Source organism: Lathyrus oleraceus, chromosome 6 (genome assembly GCF_024323335.1).
Source record: "Lathyrus oleraceus cultivar Zhongwan6 chromosome 6, CAAS_Psat_ZW6_1.0, whole genome shotgun sequence".
In the NCBI taxonomy this organism is placed as follows: Eukaryota; Viridiplantae; Streptophyta; class Magnoliopsida; order Fabales; family Fabaceae; genus Lathyrus; species Lathyrus oleraceus.
In genome coordinates, this window is record NC_066584.1 from 269,407,154 (window position 1) to 269,425,954 (window position 18,801).

The 18,801-nt window shown below is 33.1% G+C and overlaps 1 protein-coding gene across 1 annotated transcript; it reads right to left on the reverse strand.

The window, feature by feature from the left end:
* Nucleotides 1-16,550: 16,550 nt before the first annotated feature.
* Nucleotides 16,551-17,742, reverse strand: LOC127093161 (transcription factor bHLH92). Its single transcript, XM_051032065.1, has 3 exons — nt 17,351-17,742; nt 16,961-17,233; nt 16,551-16,806 (listed from the first exon to the last, which is right to left on the reverse strand). The coding sequence occupies exons 1-3, from the start codon at nt 17,714-17,716 to the stop codon at nt 16,693-16,695; spliced, it is 753 nt and encodes a 250-aa protein (XP_050888022.1). The 5' UTR covers nt 17,717-17,742; the 3' UTR covers nt 16,551-16,692.
* Between the last annotated feature and the right edge of the window lie 1,059 nt (nt 17,743-18,801).

An 18,801-nucleotide genomic window follows, 5' to 3' on the forward strand; every position in this document is an offset into this window, starting at 1 on the left:
TCAGATACGTCTTATGACGCCTGGACTGCTCTTGCTCGTGCCTTCTCAAATCGATCTCAGTCCAAAATTATGTCACTCCGAGAACGTCTCAGTCCAATCACCAAAGGGAATTCCTCTGTCTCAACCTATTTGCATTCAATCCGCAATATTGCTGATGAATTGGCCCTCATTGGTCATCCTATCGACAATCTTGAAATGGTTATCCATGCCTTGAATGGTCTCGGTCCGACCTTCAGGGACTTTACTACTGCCATTCGCACTCGTGACTCATCAATCGCCTTCAACGAACTCTATGACAAATTGGTGGATTTCGAGATGTTTTTGCAGCGAGAAGAACATATCTCGACACCGGCTCCCATCACTGCCAACCTTGCACAACGTCATTACAACGGCTACAATCGAGGACGTGGCCGTAACAATCATCACCATAACCATGATTCACAAAGGCGGAATAACTATAATGGTCATGACCAAACTTTTCCCAACACTAAGCAGCCAACATCCAACAATGTTGTCATATGTCAATATTGTGAAAAATCTGGCCACTCAGCAAAGCAGTGCTACAAGATTCATGGCTACCCAAACAAGCCTCGCCATCCTACTGCGCATGTTGCATAAACAGTGGCCTCTCACTCGTCTCCACCTTCATGGCTCTTTGATTCTGGCGCATCCCACCACATTACCAATGACATGAGAAATTTATCCATCAAAGAAGACTATCATGGAACTGACAATCTCCAAGTTGCAAATGGTAATAAACTTCCCATTACTCATATTGGTTCCACAAATATTTCCACAAATAATTCTCCCTTAAAGTTGTCAGATATTCTCTATGTTCCAAATGTTACTCAAAATTTGATATCTGTCTCTCAATTGTGCCAAACTAACAAAGTTTCTATTGAGTTTTTCCCTTGGCATTTCGAGGTAAAGGACTTGCATACGAAGGAGATTTTTCTACGAGGATTGAATGAAGATAATGTGTACAGGTTTCAACCAAATGCACCAGCCCCACAAATTTCCTATGTAATCTCCAACCCCTCCCTCAAACTATGGCACCACAGACTCGGCCATCCTGCACCTCCTACTCTTCTTCACGCCCTCAAGTCAAACAACATTTCCTAATCCGGTTCTTTTAATAAATGTCTAGATTGTCTTTCTAATAAGAGTCATAAACTACCATTTTCAAGGTCTTCTATTTCTAGCTCTAGCCCCTTGGAAATTTTGTACTCAGATTTATGGGGACCGGCTCCAGTAAATTCAATTGATGGTTTTCGTTATTATGTAATTTTTGTGGACCATTTTTCCAAGTATGTTTGGCTCTATCCTTTAAAACTCAAATCTGATGTTTCAACAATATTTCCAATTTTTAAAAACTTGGTAGAAAGACAATTTAACTCTAGAATTAAAACCCTTTACTCTGACAATGGTGGAGAATTTATAAAAATTCGACCATTCTTACAAGCCAATGGTATCTCTCACTTAACCACCCCACCCCATACCCCTAAACACAATGGTCTCGCGGAACGAAAGCACCGTCACCTCACTGGAACTGCTCGTTGCCTCCTAAACCACGCCTCCCTACCTTTAAATTTCTGGTCTTATGCCTTTCAAACAGCAGCCTATCTAATTAATCGGTTACCCACTCATGGCCTTAACATGAGCTCACCACACCATGTACTATTTAAAACATCTCCAAACTACAAAAAACTAAAAACATTTGGGTGTTTATGCTTTCCTTGGCTTAAACCATACACAAATAATAAGTTAGAACCAAGATCTGAACCATGTTTGTTCCTTGGATATAGCCTCACACAAAGTGCATACATTTGCTTCAATTTCAAAAACAACAAAATCCATCATTCTAGACATGTTCAATTTCTAGAAGACATTTTCCCATACTCACCAAACAAAAATAAACCATCACATATATCTGACCTTGATCCAGACTCTAAACAATCTTCCACAGATATAGATTATGGAGATCAACCTTTAACCTCTATAATACCAATCTCAAAATCTACTCCCACTAACCTTACTCAAATCTCTCGCTCAGCCACCCCAACCTCATCTAGATCACCAACAAAATCCTTAAACCAAAGTGATACCTCACCATCCAACCAACCCATCAACTCTCCTTCCCCTCCTCAAACCACAATACATTCCCTACCTCAATCACCACCTGTACATGTTTCATCTTCATCTCAATCACTTGCAGCAGGTTCTCCTTCTCAAGCTTCAACTTCGGTAATGCCAAATCACTCCATGATCACTCGTGGAAAAGCGGGAATATTCAAACCAAAGAAACTTTTTTCTGTGTCTAAACATCCACTACCACCAGCTGCAGAACCGACGTGTGTATCCAAAGCACTGTAGTTCCACGAGTGGAAACAAGCATTGTCTGAAGAATTTACAGCTCTCATGACCAATGGTACATGGTCTTTAGTTCCTCCACAACCCCAGTTTAATGTCATTGGAAACAAATGGGTGTTTCGCCTGAAAAGAAATCCAGATGGATCCGTTGCTCGTTACAAAGCGCGACTTGTTGCAAAAGGTTTTCATCAACGACCAGGTATTGATTATAAAGACACCTTTAGTCCTGTTATTAAGCCACAAACGATCAAAATGGTTTTGTGTATTGCACTTTCAAAAGGCTGGAATTTAATCCAAATGGATGTTAACAATGCCTTTTTGCACGGTACCATATCTGAAGATGTCTACATGTGTCAACCATATGGTTTTGTTCATCCTACACTATCTTATCATGTATGCAAGCTCCACAAAGCATTATATGGTCTAAAACAAGCTCCCCGAGCTTGGTACAATGAATTAGAGTCCTTTGTGGTTGCTTCTGGATTTCTTAATAGCAAATCAGATCCATCTCTCTTCATCTACAATCACAGTAATATCACTGCCTATTTCCTAGTATATGTTGATGATCTACTTCTTACGGGAAACAATATCAACTTCTTAAATAAATTCAAGGCTGATCTTGCTACAAAATTTTCTCTAAAAGATCTTGGAAGACCAAGTCATTTCCTTAGTGTCGAACTCATTCCCACAAGCACTGGAATTTTCATGTCTCAACATCATTATATTCGAGACATACTACAAAAAGGAAATATGACTGATGCTAAGCCAGTAGGAACTCCAATGTCTACTACTTGCTCCCTTGGCACTCATGATGATACACCTCCATGTGACGCTACTTCTTTTCGCAGCATTATTGGATCTTTGCATTATTTATCTATCACTAGACCAAATGTGGCATTTGTTGTCAATAAGTTGTCACAGTTCATGCAAGCACCCTCGGCAACTCATATGCAAGCCCTCAAATGCATTCTCCGATATCTCAAGCACACTATCTCATATGGTCTCCATCTAGTAGCAACAAAGAATCTTGAACTCACTGCATTTTGTGATGCAGATTGGGGCGGTGACACTGTTTATCGAAAGTCTACGGGTGCCTATATAATTTATCTCGGATCAAATGTCATTTCTTGGTCCTGCAAGAAACAACCGACAATTGCGAGATCCTCCACAGAGGCTGAATATCGCACAATCGGAACTACTACATCTGAACTTTTGTGGTTACAGCAGCTTCTATTGGAACTTGGGATCAAAATTACTCATCCGCCGAACATATTTTCAGATAATATTGGTGCAACATATCTTTGTGCAAATCCAGTATTCCACTCACGAATGAAGCACTTAGCTATCGACTATCACTTCGTCCGTGACATCATTATAAAAGGTGAACTCAAAGTATCTCATGTACCTTCCAGTCACCAACTTACAGATTTACTAACAAAACCACTCTCTCGGCCTCGTCATGAGTTTCTTCTCTCCAAGATTGGTGTCGTTGACCACTCCTCCATCTTGCGGGGGCGTATTAGCACAGTCACGTAACTGCTCCTTGATCCTTGCCTCACCTTCCTTAATTATAGCAGCAACTATTAATTTAGAAATATTGTATAGTTATTATATATTCAAATTAGCCATTATATGTGTTGATTTGTTGCCTTAGTTTTAGCTGATTTGTTATACTATTATTGGCAACAAATTAATTTCCATAAGTTGTATCTCCTATTTATTCCATTCATGATTCACGTAAATGACATAATAAATATACACTTTCTGTATATTCTATAATTTGAAGGATGTCCCCGTCACTATGGAGTTCATCTAGAAGTGGATAGGTTGGATCATGCTATGCGTGCAAAGAGTGCACTATGTGATTTTGAATGGCAATATGGTGGGACTGATTGTTTTGGGCGTTGGTTGAGGCAGGGTGATCGCTTGTTTGTCTCCTTATTTATTTATTCTATGTTTTGAAGGACTTTCAATGTTTATCAAGCAAGTCGAAGTAAGGGGTGATATTCAAAACATAAAAATTTGTAAGAATGCTTTAGTCATATCTCATCTTCTTTTTGCTCATGACTATTTCTTTTTTTTTTAGATGTTAATGAAGCGAAAAATATTCATTTTATTTATAAAGAAGCTTGGTGTTAAGTTATTATTATTCACAAATCTATACTTTTTTTTAGTAGGAATCTTGCTCATAATGTTAAGAACATAATGACTAATATTTTAGGAGTTCAACAAATTTTGGATACTTGCAAGTAATTTTGACTACCATCTATGACTGGTAGGAATAGAAAAGCAATGTTCAAATTAAAAAAAAAGAATAGAATTTGGAAAAGGATTATCTCAAGCAATGAGGGGGTTTTATCTCAAGCAATTAGGGGGTCACTTATCAAGCCAATTCTTCAATCTATTTCAACTTATGTAATGAGTATCTTCATGTTGCCAACCTCTTTAAGTGATGAAATTGAGAAATTGCCAAACTCTTTTTAGTGGGGGGCATAATCGAGATCAGACTCAGGGTATATATTGACTCTCCTGGGACCGTTTGTCTATATATAAGAATGACAGAGGTATGAGGTTCGAAAATCTAAGCATCTTCAATAATGTTATGCTTAGTAGTTAAGCTTGGAGTTTTATGATAAAACCGTGTAATTTAGTCACTCGTCTTTACAAGGCCGAGTATTTTCCTAAGTGTGGTTTCCTTAATCCGGTCATTGGGCACAACCTCGGTTATGCGTGGCGGAGTATTTCGAGTTTGAAATTTGTGGTGCGAGGTAGGCACAAGTGGAGTATTGGATCTAGAGAGAATATCTCAGTTTGGAGCGAAAATTGGTTTTATGATATCATATCGTTGAATAATCCTTGTCCGACCAACCTGATAATGGATAATCTAAAATTTTTAGATTCGTTGGTTAGTAATGCTAAACAATGGAACTCAAACTTGATTCATACTATAGTTGGGGGGTAGAGAAGTGGCGAAGGTTCTCAATACTCAATTGTTTGAAGTTGTTCGGGTAGATAAGCTAGCGTGGAAGGTTTTCAGTGCATAATGCTTATCTTTATTGTATAGAAGATGCTATTGCTACTTCACATCTAGGGATTGATGAGAAGTGAGAGATTTTTATTTGAAAACTAAGACCCTTCAGAGAATTAAAAATTTTCTATGGTGTTTATGTAGGAATTGCGTGCCAACTAGAATGCGTTTGATAGACAAAGATATTCAATGTCATATTATTGTGGTGTACGTGGAGAAGGTGTTGAAGGCGTTAAACATTTATTTTTACATTTACCAAAGACTATTAAGGACTGAGAGAAAATGAGACTTTGACCTATGTTACAGTAACTGCTGAATGATAAATCCTCTTTTGCCACCATATTTTTTTTTATCGTTTTTACAAGTCTTAAATCAAGATCAAGATGAAGTGTTCTCAACCATTTTATAGAGTATCTGAAAGTGTAAGAATAATCAAATTTGAAACCACATAGAAGACTCTTTGGATACTATTTGTAATCGTGCTTCTTATTTGTTATTAGGATGGAGGAATGCCCAACAATTTTGATTGAGCAATACCACCCAGTTAGAAAACTTGTATTGTATGTATTATTATTATATCACAAAGATCAGAAACATATACATATATACAAGTGAGCCTTGAAGACCAAGATCCAAGAATCATGTTAGCTATAATGTCTCACCACTAATATAGAAACTAGTAATGTTAGGCTATTAATGAATGTTAATTACAATTTGATTTTGTCATGACAGATCCAAGACATAAGGGATTATGTGTCTAACTCCCCCCATCAAACTGGTGGTGAGAGAATCACCCCAAGTTTGTCTCTAAGTTGATTGAATCGTGTATGGCTTAGAGGCTTAGTGAGATAGTCAGCAATTTGATCAGTTGTGGGAACATATGCAACAACAATCTCATTTTGTAGTACTTGATCTCTGACATGGTGGACATCAATTTCAATATGTTTTGAATGAGCATGCATGACTGGATTAGATGCTAATGCCTTAGCACTTAAGTTGTCACACCATAGTATTGCTTGAGGTACATGCCACTTGCATCTCCATGGGCCTATATTCCCAGGAAGTAGTGTAATTCACCCAGATCTTTTAATGAGAAAACAACATTGAGTTGTTTGATAAATGAATCAAGAAACTTGGTGTTGTTTCCCGTAACTATGATGTCATCAATATAAATGAGGAAAAAAGTAATATGATCTTTACCTTTGAGTATGAAAATAGAGGAATCACTTTTTGTATTTTGAAATCCCCAACTAAGCAGTGCATTTTTGAGACTATCAAACCAAGCTCGTGGTGCCTGTTTCAATCCATAGATTGCCTTAGACAATTTGCATATGTGATTTGGTTTCGTTGAATCTACAAATCCCATTGGTTGGTGCATGAATACTGTTTCTTTGAGAGAGCCATTGAGGAAGGCATTGTTGATGTCTAATTGCTTGATTTTCCAATTGAAATGAACTACAATTAAGAGGATGATCCTGACAGTGCTTGCTTTGACCACATGACTAAATGTCTCTTCATAGTCTAGTCCTAGTGTTTGTTGGAAACCTTTGGCAGCTAGACATGCTTTCCTTCTTTCTATAGATCCATTTGCTTTGTACTTGGTCTTGAAAACCCATTTGCAATCAATGATATTTTCTTGGTTTTGGTTAGGAACTAGTGTCCAAGTATTGTTGGATATTAGAGCTTGAAATTCATTTTGCATTACTTCTTTCCATTGGGATCTTGTGAGGGCTTCTTTGGAATTGGTAGGTTCCACATCATCAATACATGTCTCAGTCAATCCAATGTATGGTAATTTGGTTTTATGAATGCCTGATTTTCTTCTGGTATGCATACTTGTGTCTGAGTCAGTACTAGGGACTGGTTCTGTGATGTTTTGTTGAGTAATGTCTGGTGCCTCAAAGTGATCCATGGCCTCATGAACTGAGTTGTTTGCTGGTGAACTATTGTTGACGTGATCTGACTCAATGTGACTGTCTTGAACATCTTCCGTTTGAGTTGTTTCTTCTGCATTTTCAGGGTGGTGTCAGCTTGAGTTACTTCTGCAATCACTGATGTAGGATCACTATTTTGAAATTACTTGCAGGATGTAAAGGAAATGAAACAAAATTTTAAGTTAGTGTTTTTAAGGGACTTCTTATATTGAGAAATCCATCATGGAATGGAAAACGATCTTCATTGAAGATGACATGTCTGGAGGTAAAGATTTTTCCATGGGAATTGATGCATTTGTAGCCTTTGTGTGAGTTGATATAGCCAAGAAATACACATCTGGTTATGTGACACTGTAACTTTTGTTGATTGTATGGTTTGAGGCAAGGATAACAAGCACAACCAAAAGGCTTCAATAATGTGTAATCTGGTTTCTTGTGGTATATGAGAGAATAAGGACTCTCATTTTGAGTGACTAATGAGGGTAACATGTTTATAAGATATACTGCAGTAGAGAAGGCTTCCCACCAATAATGTAAAGGCATTTGAGCTTAAGCAAGTAAGGTTAGTCCAAATTCAGCAATGTGCCTATGCTTTTGCTCAGCTCTACCATTTTGTTGTGAGGTATAGGGACATGACATTCTAAATTATATGCTTGTTTCTATGGCAAGTTTTTGCACTGGTTTATTTTCACCCCCACCATCACATTGAATTATTTTGATCCTTTTATTGAATTGATTTTCTACGAAGCTTTTAAACTGAATAAAAACTTATGCATTATCATATTTTTGTTTCAAAGGATAAATTCATGTAAATCTACTAAAATCATCAACAAAGTGAACATAATATTTGAACCCAGATGGTGATGTTATTGGTGCAGGGCCCCATACATTAGTGAGAACCAACTCAAGGGTTTCCTGAGCATGGGAAGAGGAAGATTTAAATGCTAACAAATGCATTTTTCCATATTGACAGGCCTCACAAAAGCTAAAGTGATCACTAGGTGATAGTTTCACATTATAACATCTTAAGACTTTATCTAGGACTTTATTGCTTGGGTGACCAAGTCTTCTATGCCAGCTCTCTTTGGCAGATACATAAGCACATTGATCTTTTTCAATCCATGAGAGCTGATATAATCCTTCCTTAAGTGTCCCTTTTAGTATTGCATTCCCTATCAACTTGTCCTTCATAAAGCAATAATTGGCATCAAATGCAACAAGAATGTTATTGTCAGCAGCTAGTTTAGACACACTCAAAAGATTTTCGGTAATGTTAGGCACATATAACACATCATGTAAATTAAGTGATTTAAGTTTGGAGGAACATGTGGCCACAATTTTTAATTTCTCACCATTTCCATCAACTAAGGAATTCTTACCATGGTGCTCAGTCAGATCTTGAAATTTGTCAGTATGATGTCTCACATGGTTGCTTGCACCACTATCAAAATACTAGTCATAATCTTGCACAAAGTTTTGTGATGCCTGAAATGCATTGTGTGGCCCTTGTTTGTCACCATCTGCTGATTGGTTTGATCCTTGATAGGCTTTGTCAAACCTGGCATGTTGGTTTTGAGTTTCTGCCAAGTCCTCTTCCACCTCACCAACCTCTAAAGTTGGAGCCTCTCCAATTACCATTGGAGCCAAACTTGTTACCTCTCCAATTTATGTGATGATCAGTTTTGTGGGCCAAGTTTGCTGAGGACTGAATGCTTAAATTATTGAGACTATTTAGCTACTCAATTCTGCTTTCAAAACTTAACAATTGGGATTGCAAATCATTCCAACTCAAAGTAGTTTGGTTAGAAAGTTTAACAACTACAGGATTGCACTCTGAGTCCAGACCATTTAAGGTTTGAATAATAAGATATGGGTTAGAGATTGGATTACCTGCAAGTTTCAGTTTGTCTGAGAAGTTTTTCATCTTGATGAGATAGTCTTGCATTTTCATTTCTCCTTTCCTTAAACTATGAAATTCTAGCTTTAAGTAGATGACCTGAGACCTTGTGTTTGCACCGGCTAGGCTTTGGGCCTCTTCCCAAAGTTCCTTCGAGTTTTCATAGTGTAGAAGTTGTGTTGCAAGATCTTGAGTCATAGAATTCTCCAACCAACCAAGGAGTTGTTGATCGCATGCCTTCCAGTCTTCATTCGTAGGATTCAGTTGCTTGATTGTTACTGCATTAACATCTGCCTTTGTGATAATTATCTCTGTCCAACTTGATAGAAACAGTTGATGAAAGGTCATTTTTGGTGTTTGAGTTTGCAGCAGATGCCATGATTGAGAAAAAAAAGAGAGAATGGATTGAGAACCTTCAGGGCAATGAAGCTGTGATACCAAGTTAGAAAACTTGTATTATATGTATTATTGTTATATCACAAAGATCAGAAACATATATATATATATATATATATATATATATATATATATATATATATATATATATATATATATATATATATATATATAAAAAGTGAGTCTTGGAGACCAAGATCCAAGAATCATGCTAGCTATACTGTCTCATCACTAATATAAAAACTAGTAATGACATAAGGGATTATGTCACTAACTCACCCAAAGTCAAGAGTCTCCGGATTTTATTTGGGGCAAAACTTTCGGTTAGACATCTCAAATGCAACATTGACATATCCTTCTGTATATCTTGGGCATTCCTCTATATACACCACCGTATGTGCTTGCATTCGAGATCATGAAGGACAATTTATCACAACTTGGACTAAATGGTTTTTTTCCTATTACCGAAGTTCTATCCTAATCAATATGCTATCAATTGATATGTTTTTCTCTTTTGTTTTCCATACAATTGTTTATTTGTTTTGATTTGTTTTCAGTTCTATCCTAATCAATGTATCCTGCCGTATTTGATTGGTTAAATTTATAATATTTTTTTAAACTTTAATGTAAATAGTTTGTATTAAGTGTGTGTAAATATTCATTTAAATGTTTGTTTATTTGTTTTTATTTGTTTTCAGTTTTATACATAAACAATGCAAGTAATTTGTTACATTTGGATATCACTGAAATGGAATGAAAACGCAATAAATAACATCAAATAACTCTTTTTTATTTTTATTTTTATCATTTCTTAAAATTAATAATATTTTAAATGATCTTAATACATCATTCCAAATCAAGAGCCAATGCTCTGTTTATCATCTAAACTATGTTTGATATGGGATACACAAAAAAATCAATAATACAATATCATCTAAAATATTCAATACATTAAAATCACGGAGTTTTAACATCCAAATTCACCATGCTTCATAATTCTTGTACATCATATTTCTCTATAAAAAAATATTTTTTTTCTCATAATTAAATTGGAGAGAGTTGTAATTAAAAGCCGCCTATACTACATTCTAGATGTAGCATGATAGCATAGTCCACTGACACCTACAAAAAGCAAAAAAAAAAGTAATATTTCCATTTTTATTTTATTTTTAAATAATTTTTAAATATTAAAATTATTTTAATTTTAATTCTTAAATTTAAATCTATAAAAAATATTAGAAAATCTACGGATGTTCTTAAGGATTTAATCATTATAAACTAAAATCAAATGAAATTCAACGTTTAAAAATATCAATAGACAATTTAAATCTTAATCTTTTATAGGTTTAATTTTTTTAAACATATATATCATTAGCTTATTTAAATAATTTTTAATGGGACAAATTTATGATTCATTTGAAAAAGTAATAAAATAAAAAAATGAAGAAAATGAGTTGAATGATATTTTTTCTCCCCAAAATAGAAATAATTAGGTTATCCCTTTTGTCTCACACCTTTCATATTCTCTTTGTTTGTTGTTTTTTCTCCATCCACATAGCCACACATGGCATCGAGGACAGTGATGGAAACTGATTCAATTGGAGAAGAGGATATAACGTACTTTCGTTTTTACTATAAACTTAATATTAACAATAACATATTCTAAAATAATTTCATGATATATTGATATGGTTTAATATATTTTTTCAATTCAAACCAACGATGGCATATGTATATGTTATTCAATTTTTCTAATATTGTTTTTTTATATAAAATCATATATATATTATATATATATTATATATATATATATATATATATAATTATATATATATATATATATATATATATATATATATATATATATATATATATATATATATATATATATATATATATATATATATATATATATATATATATATATATATATATATATATATATATATATATATATACGGTTCAATTCTTTTGTCAAAGTCACATATGTAAGCCTATTTTGTTAAAGTCAAATGAAACATGTGTTGTTTAGTTTTGAGCAAATTTTGCTTGTTGTTCTGTCGGAGCAATAGTAATTCAGTTTTGAATACGTGTCTTTCTTCCATGGTCGTGTATTTGAGAGTGATTCATTATGTTTTTACTTTGTCATTGTGCTATTGTTACACTGTGTTGATGTGCATGAGCATTTGTAAGTGATTTTGAAAGCGTTTGTGATAGTGAAGACTTTGAGTAAGACAATGAAAACCATGAAGATGACGATGTCAATAGAAATCAAGAAAAGGTTGTTGAAAAGTTGATTGAATCAAATGTAGTGAAGCTGTTCATTATGAAAAACACATGTAAAGGACCTCCCAAATCAGGATATGTGAAAAAGAAAACAAAAAAGTAGCAAATAAGAAAACAACCACTATAGTAAGTTTATCATCAAAACCATAGGTTGTAAAGCCTCCTCTTATAAGGTTTCCTCCCGATAGACCACCACTTTTTCAAGTTAGGCCACCACCGCCTCTTTTCGTTACACGTCCTTCAAAACTTGGAATTTCATCAATCTGACTACCAATACCTCAATTTCACTCTCCAAGTTCATCTTAACCTCTATAAAATAGACCTAATAGTCTTGGATTCATGCTTACTTTTGGATTTATATAATGGCAGTCTACTTGACATTTTATTTTATTTTAATTAGTTTGTCTTTTGGATTTCTCTTGGCATTATGATGTTTGATTTTGAAGTTGTAATCGTTGGTACAATACTTTTTGAAAGTTTATGGTACTTTGTTTTGTTGGTTTTATTTTGATGTAACCAAATGTTTTGGATTTGAAGTTCTAATTATTGGTACAATGGTCTTTCGAATTCGATAATACTATAATATTTTGATTTTTTAAAGTAATTGTCAGTACAATTGTCTTTTGAAATTGATGATTTCATAATGTGCAAGGTAATGTATATATCGATCGAACGTTTGATCCTTAGTTTTAATAATGTATATATAAACAGAGGGACTAACCTAGTCCAATTGAACTTTTTAAGAGATTAAAGGTCTATTTGTTTTAGTTTTAAAAAATAGATTTTTTCTTTATATTTTTAAAAGTGATTTTTATAAAAATGATTTTTAAAATATTACAAGTTTTTAAATTTTTTTTTTTAAAATTGAAAGACTAATTTGACACCCTATAACATAAACATATTGTTATGGACCGACCAAATGCCCAATTGACCAAGGTCTAATCTATCTCAAGTTCACTCAACTTGACCCAACATATAAAACAATTCACATGTGATTAGAAGGTACACTGTAACACCCCATTTTATTTAAATTATTTATTTAATTTAATTTATACTTTATTTATTTAATTATATAAATTGGTATGCATTGGATTGATAATTTGATGTTTTGACATGTTATGATATGTTGGGCTGGTAGAAAATATTAATTATTTAATTAAATAATTAGATAATTAAATAATATTAAAATCAAATAGAGAATGAAAGTTTTGGATGCAAAATAAATTTTATGAGAAAAATAAGGTGAATGGTGAGAACTATGAGAGGAGTTGAGTCATAGGATAATTAGTAGGAGATAAAATTAGGTTATTCAATAAAAAGAGATTAGAAAGACCTAAGAGTTGCTAGTAAGCATTCTTTTGGAAAAAGAGGCAAAGTGAGAGCAAAAGGGAGAATAAAGGTTTAAGAGAAAATCACCATTGTCAAGGTTTAAAGTTGCTGCTGAACATCCAAGGTGAAAGGGGGGGGGGGGGGGGGGGGGAGATTACTCTAAATATGGTCAATTGCACGTTGGGTAGGGAGAAGTCCTTAATCTCCATTAGATTTTCTCAATTTTCCTTCATTGATTGAATGCTTGATGATATGGATGAAATCATTGTGATAATATGATGTGATTGCTGCAATTATTCTGAAATCCGTATACCAATTTGCCATGAAAATTAGGTGTTTGAAATCATAAAAGTGGTATTAGTTGTTTTCATATGTTTTACATGAATGTGTTGAATAAAGTGTTAAAATTTATGATGAATTGATTAATTTGAGTAATAATTGACTGGTATGTGAGGTTGTGATGATAACATGTTGTTTCCTTGTTGTTTATGGTTGATTGGAGGGTCTGAGACAAAAAATTGGAGTTCTGAATTAAACTTCATAGAATAAATGAATCCCGCTTCTATTAACAGGGTGAGGATGTCACCTACGAGACAACCTGATCGTCATGCACTTTAAGATGCTGACAAACGTTAGCTGTCAAACGGGGACACTGTCATGGTCTCCAGGAAAGCATAGAGCCTTGTCGGTTGTCACAAGGGTGATAATTGAGGAAAAAAGGGGGTGACGTGCATCTCCCTGGTGACGGGCTACCCGTCATCGTGTCAGCGAATGCGTTTTAGGTTGTTGAGCTGGATTTTTGATGTCGTTTTGTCGTGCGATCAATGTTTGGCTGATGTTTGATGTATTTTAATGAATATTTGTTGATTAATTGAATTTTTTGATTAATCTAATGGTGTTGTATTGTGTTGATGATGATATACTTATGTGATGATCATATAATTGAGATTGTGATGAGTAGTCCAGCTGTGGGGATTACTTTTATGTGGTTATTTACAGTTAGATGTGGAATTGTACATCCGTTGTTGAGTTGTTGTGGGTGTGCAATTATATTGTACATGCATCATAAGTTGTCGTTGTTTTGAAAGAGGCGAGTCACGAGTTTAGATGTTGGGACTAGTGACTTGTCTCAAGCTCAGATGTTAGGGATTATAACTCATATATTCGGGCTCAGGGTTCAAATGTTGGGACCTAGTTCGTATGAAGAACCATTTTTAAGTTAATACCACATGCATGAGTTGAGTAGTTGTTGCATTGCATTACATAAAGGTCGTGCATATGAGTTGTTTGGATGTTGTTGAGTACTTGTTGTATGAATTTGTGTAATTGAAATGTATGGAAGTTGATGTTTTGCCTTTAGGCTACCCTTGAATTCTTTTTCACCATTATATTTTTTGAGCGTATTCTCACCCTTTTGTTTTGTTGTGGTGTTTTGTGCTTCTTCTTGGGGTAATGACAAGCAGGTAGATGAGTTGTTGTTTTAGAGCTGAAGGATGTTGTTGCGACTATTCTTCTTTTCGAGTTTTATGCATTATTAGATTATCGTTGCTCTGATCTGTAACACAGGATAGGAAAATGTTATGTCTTATTTTATTATGCGCTATTGTTGAGAGATTAATTGTTATAACTCCCGTTTTGAGTTGCTTCGATGATGAATGCATATTGTCCTGATTGAGTTTATTATTAAATATAAGTTATGTTTTAACTTATTTGATTGAATAGTTGTTTTTAATGATTAATTCCGTTGTGATGAGCCTAAGTAAAGACGAGCATGTGATGACATGTGTTTTAAATTAAATGATTTATATTACTAAGTGTGGCATAGCAAATTGTTGGTGGAGGTTGCGTGACACCCTATATGAATTATTTGTTTATAATTGTTTTATTCCTTATAATTTCGAGCATGGGGTTTTAGGGTTTTACATACACAATCTAGGATCTACAATTTCATTATACTCATTTTGAATCTTGAACTTACTTGAGCGTTGAAGTTCTAACCATGTAGGTCCACCCCGTGCCACCATAAAGGAGATCAAAGTCACCATTTAAGATCAACAGTTATCCAACTATCCTCATTTTTTTATTATTCATAATGTTGGAATGTCCATTTATGGTTCCCGAACGGAACCCATACATTATTGAAGATCAAAACATAGTCGAAATCGTAAAATTTTCAAAAAGTTGTATTTCAAAAATGATTTTTGTGAAAACTATTTGAAATAACTTCAAAATTAAGTGATTTTTGAAATTTTGATATCCAATTTTTTTCTCAATAGAATGATAAAATACTTAAAATAATATTTTAATAATAATTACTCAAACTAAATTTATATTTGAAACTTTTATGAAAAACTTCTATGTATTTTTTTACACAAAAATATGTAAGATTATAAAAATCATTTAAAAAAAATTAAACAAATAGGCCCTAAATATGATTTTTTTTTCTAGAATGTATTTGAGTTTTGCAATTCTTGTATCAATTTGATCCTTTAAAATTCAAAAAACTTAAAATTTGATACACTTTTCATGAATATTTAACAAATTTTGATTTAAAAACAATATTCATGGGACCAAATTTTCCTTAAAAAATTAATATAGAAATCTAAATATTCTTTATAATTATAATAATACACATGACATAAATAATATATATATATATATATATATAATATATATATAGATATATAATTATATATATTATTATATATATAGATATATATATATATTATATATATATATATTATAGATATATATATATATATATATCTATATAATATATATATATATATATATATATATAAATAATTCATATGATAATCCAATCACAACTCAAAAATAAAAAGAAAACATTAAAAAACCTAAATGTCATTGTTTTAGTATATTAAAAAAAATCTAAAACCATTGTAATTTATATATAATATTCACATTCCTCAATTCAACTATGATTTTTTCTAAAAAAAAAAATCATGAAGCAATCCACTCTAAAAATAAGACAATACTTCATAGATATAGTGCATCAGTTTTGAGTCAGGCGAAATATTGACCTTAGAAAAAGTATCAGATTCATGGGCTCAAGATTCAAACCCTTATCCAACAAGAAATATTTTTCAAACTCGTAGATACGTGAGACTTGTGATTAGTGGATTCGAGAAAATAACAAATAAAAAATATATTAATAATAATAAATAACATATTGTTTTTGAGCTCAAATCAATCTCAAATCTCAAAATTATTACTTATTTGTTATAGTTTGCATTCTCTCTTTTCTCAATTTTTTATTAGAGTTGTTTTTTTATAAAAAGGATTAGAATACACTTAATACTCTCGTTATAAGATAGTAATAAAATTACACCAATAGTCAAAGAAGTAAATTTACTATACAAAAATAAGTGTCTATCGACAACTTTATCATATTTATTAATCTATATACAAAAACATTAAACTAATTCCATCTAAAATGGATGTAGTATTTGCTTTTCAGAACCTTCTTGGACATGAGAACGAAACTTCCACTCAAGTTCATCAAGTGTTCTCTTAACAGCCTCTTCCACATCACCTCTTGCAATCTTTCAACAAACCAACCAATTATTAGCATAAACAAATATTATTTATGTTCCAACTTTCCAAAACTTTCCAAAACTTACAACTAGAAAACCTAACACTAAAAATATTAAATAATTTGCTATTAGAAAAATCAGAATTTTTTAAACAAAAACATACCTCAGTTTCTATCTCCAAGACTGCAAAAAACTCCGGCTGAGAAAAATCTGTCTTGACCCTTCTAGTATCCACACCATGTCCTTTCAACAATTTCAGTGTCTCAACTATAGAATCAATTCCAGATTTAGATGAATATGTCACTCTCAAATGCTGGAATTTTCTTCCCTCGATGTTTCCTTCGAGCACAAAGTTTTTCCTCTCTAACTCCTCTTTGCGTCCTTGCAGCCTTTGAATTTCCTTAGCTGCTGTTTGAACTACTGAATTATTATCTGTCTACCACAAAAGAAAGAAAATTTCAATATTAGAAAAACTTTGAAAAAATTACAGTGTAAATATATCTGCATCTGCGACTGCAATTTTCAACCAGCGAAAGTTTGTATATATCTTTACTTTGGTTCCATGAGGTAAAACTGAATGTAAGTTGGAACAACACTGTCTCTGTCTTTGTCTTCTCATTCTTTCACTGATCATGTGTTTGAATCCACGTTCTCTTTCAAATTCAGCTGCTTTATTTCTCTCTAACGGCAAACTTTTTCTCAAAAATGCAACCATTCTCTTGTTCATGGAATGTGAATTGGACCCTTTCAGAGAAGTTTGTTTTCCTAAACTAATCTTGGGTTGGTCTCTATATTGAACAAAAGCACTTGGGTTTTGAATAGGACAAGGTTGTGTTTGAACGAAATTAGTTGTTGAAAGAAGAGGTTCGTCCCAGAAAACATCACCTAGAAGAAGATTCTCAGGAAAAAAAGGATCCATAATGTTTTTTGTTTAGTTTAAAAGTAAGAGAAAAGTGTGTTGCTGGTGTTGAATTTATATATGTTGAGGAAATGGTGTGCTAGATTGAAAAACGTGGTCAATTATACTGTTTCAGCCATTCGTGGGTCAAAGTTTGTACATACAAGTAAGGTCTTAGTTTAAATGAAAGTGTCTTGTTTTATGCATGCCCCCAATCAAGAATTCGTGCAAGGTGGGCCCAACATTCATATATGAGAAACTAGTCAATTTCCCCCCCAAAATGAGCATTTATGTGATGAAAACTATGAGAATTTCTTAATCCACACCATATCTATTACTAAGCATAAGTCTATGTATTATTAAAGTCAATGTATTAAGACGTAATGTAAAAATATAAAAATACTTTTAGAATTTGGAGATGTATATTCGAATACATTTTAAATAAAAAGAAATCTGATTTAATGTGAAAAAATTATGAAGATGCATTTTCAAATCAATAAATATTTAAATTAGCGTTTTAGAGAGGGATGCGTGAGGTGTGTTTTGAAATATTTCGGAGATGCATCTCCAATTCAGAAGTAACATTTTGACTTAAAACAATAGTGTGTCCAAAGATGCATCTCCGAAATCTGAGTGACATTTTGAATTTTTCATAGGGAGTTTTCCACCATATAGTATGGGATAAGAAATCCCCAAAACTACTGGTGGGAAAAAAGACTAGGCTTGTTAAGGAATTTCTTTTCTCACGCTTATACTTTCTCAGAAACCTTTGGTGAAAACCAAAAAATGTTCATAAATTCGAAGATATATCTTCAGACGCATCCATTTTCCGTTAAATTGAACGTAAACGAGTGATCCACATTTATTATACTTAATTTCAGAGATGTATCTTCGAATACACCATATTTATTTTATGAAAAAGGTATTTTCGAATATGAATATCTGTAAAGTTCCATATTGTGGTATTTTTAAAATTTAGTATAAGGTGCATCAGGATAAGCAAACCTAGTAGTCATGCATCAACAATGCAACAAGTATGTAAATACCAACAATGTCCATACCGGAAAAAAACAATTGCAAAATAGAAAAGTGATTAAAATAAAATT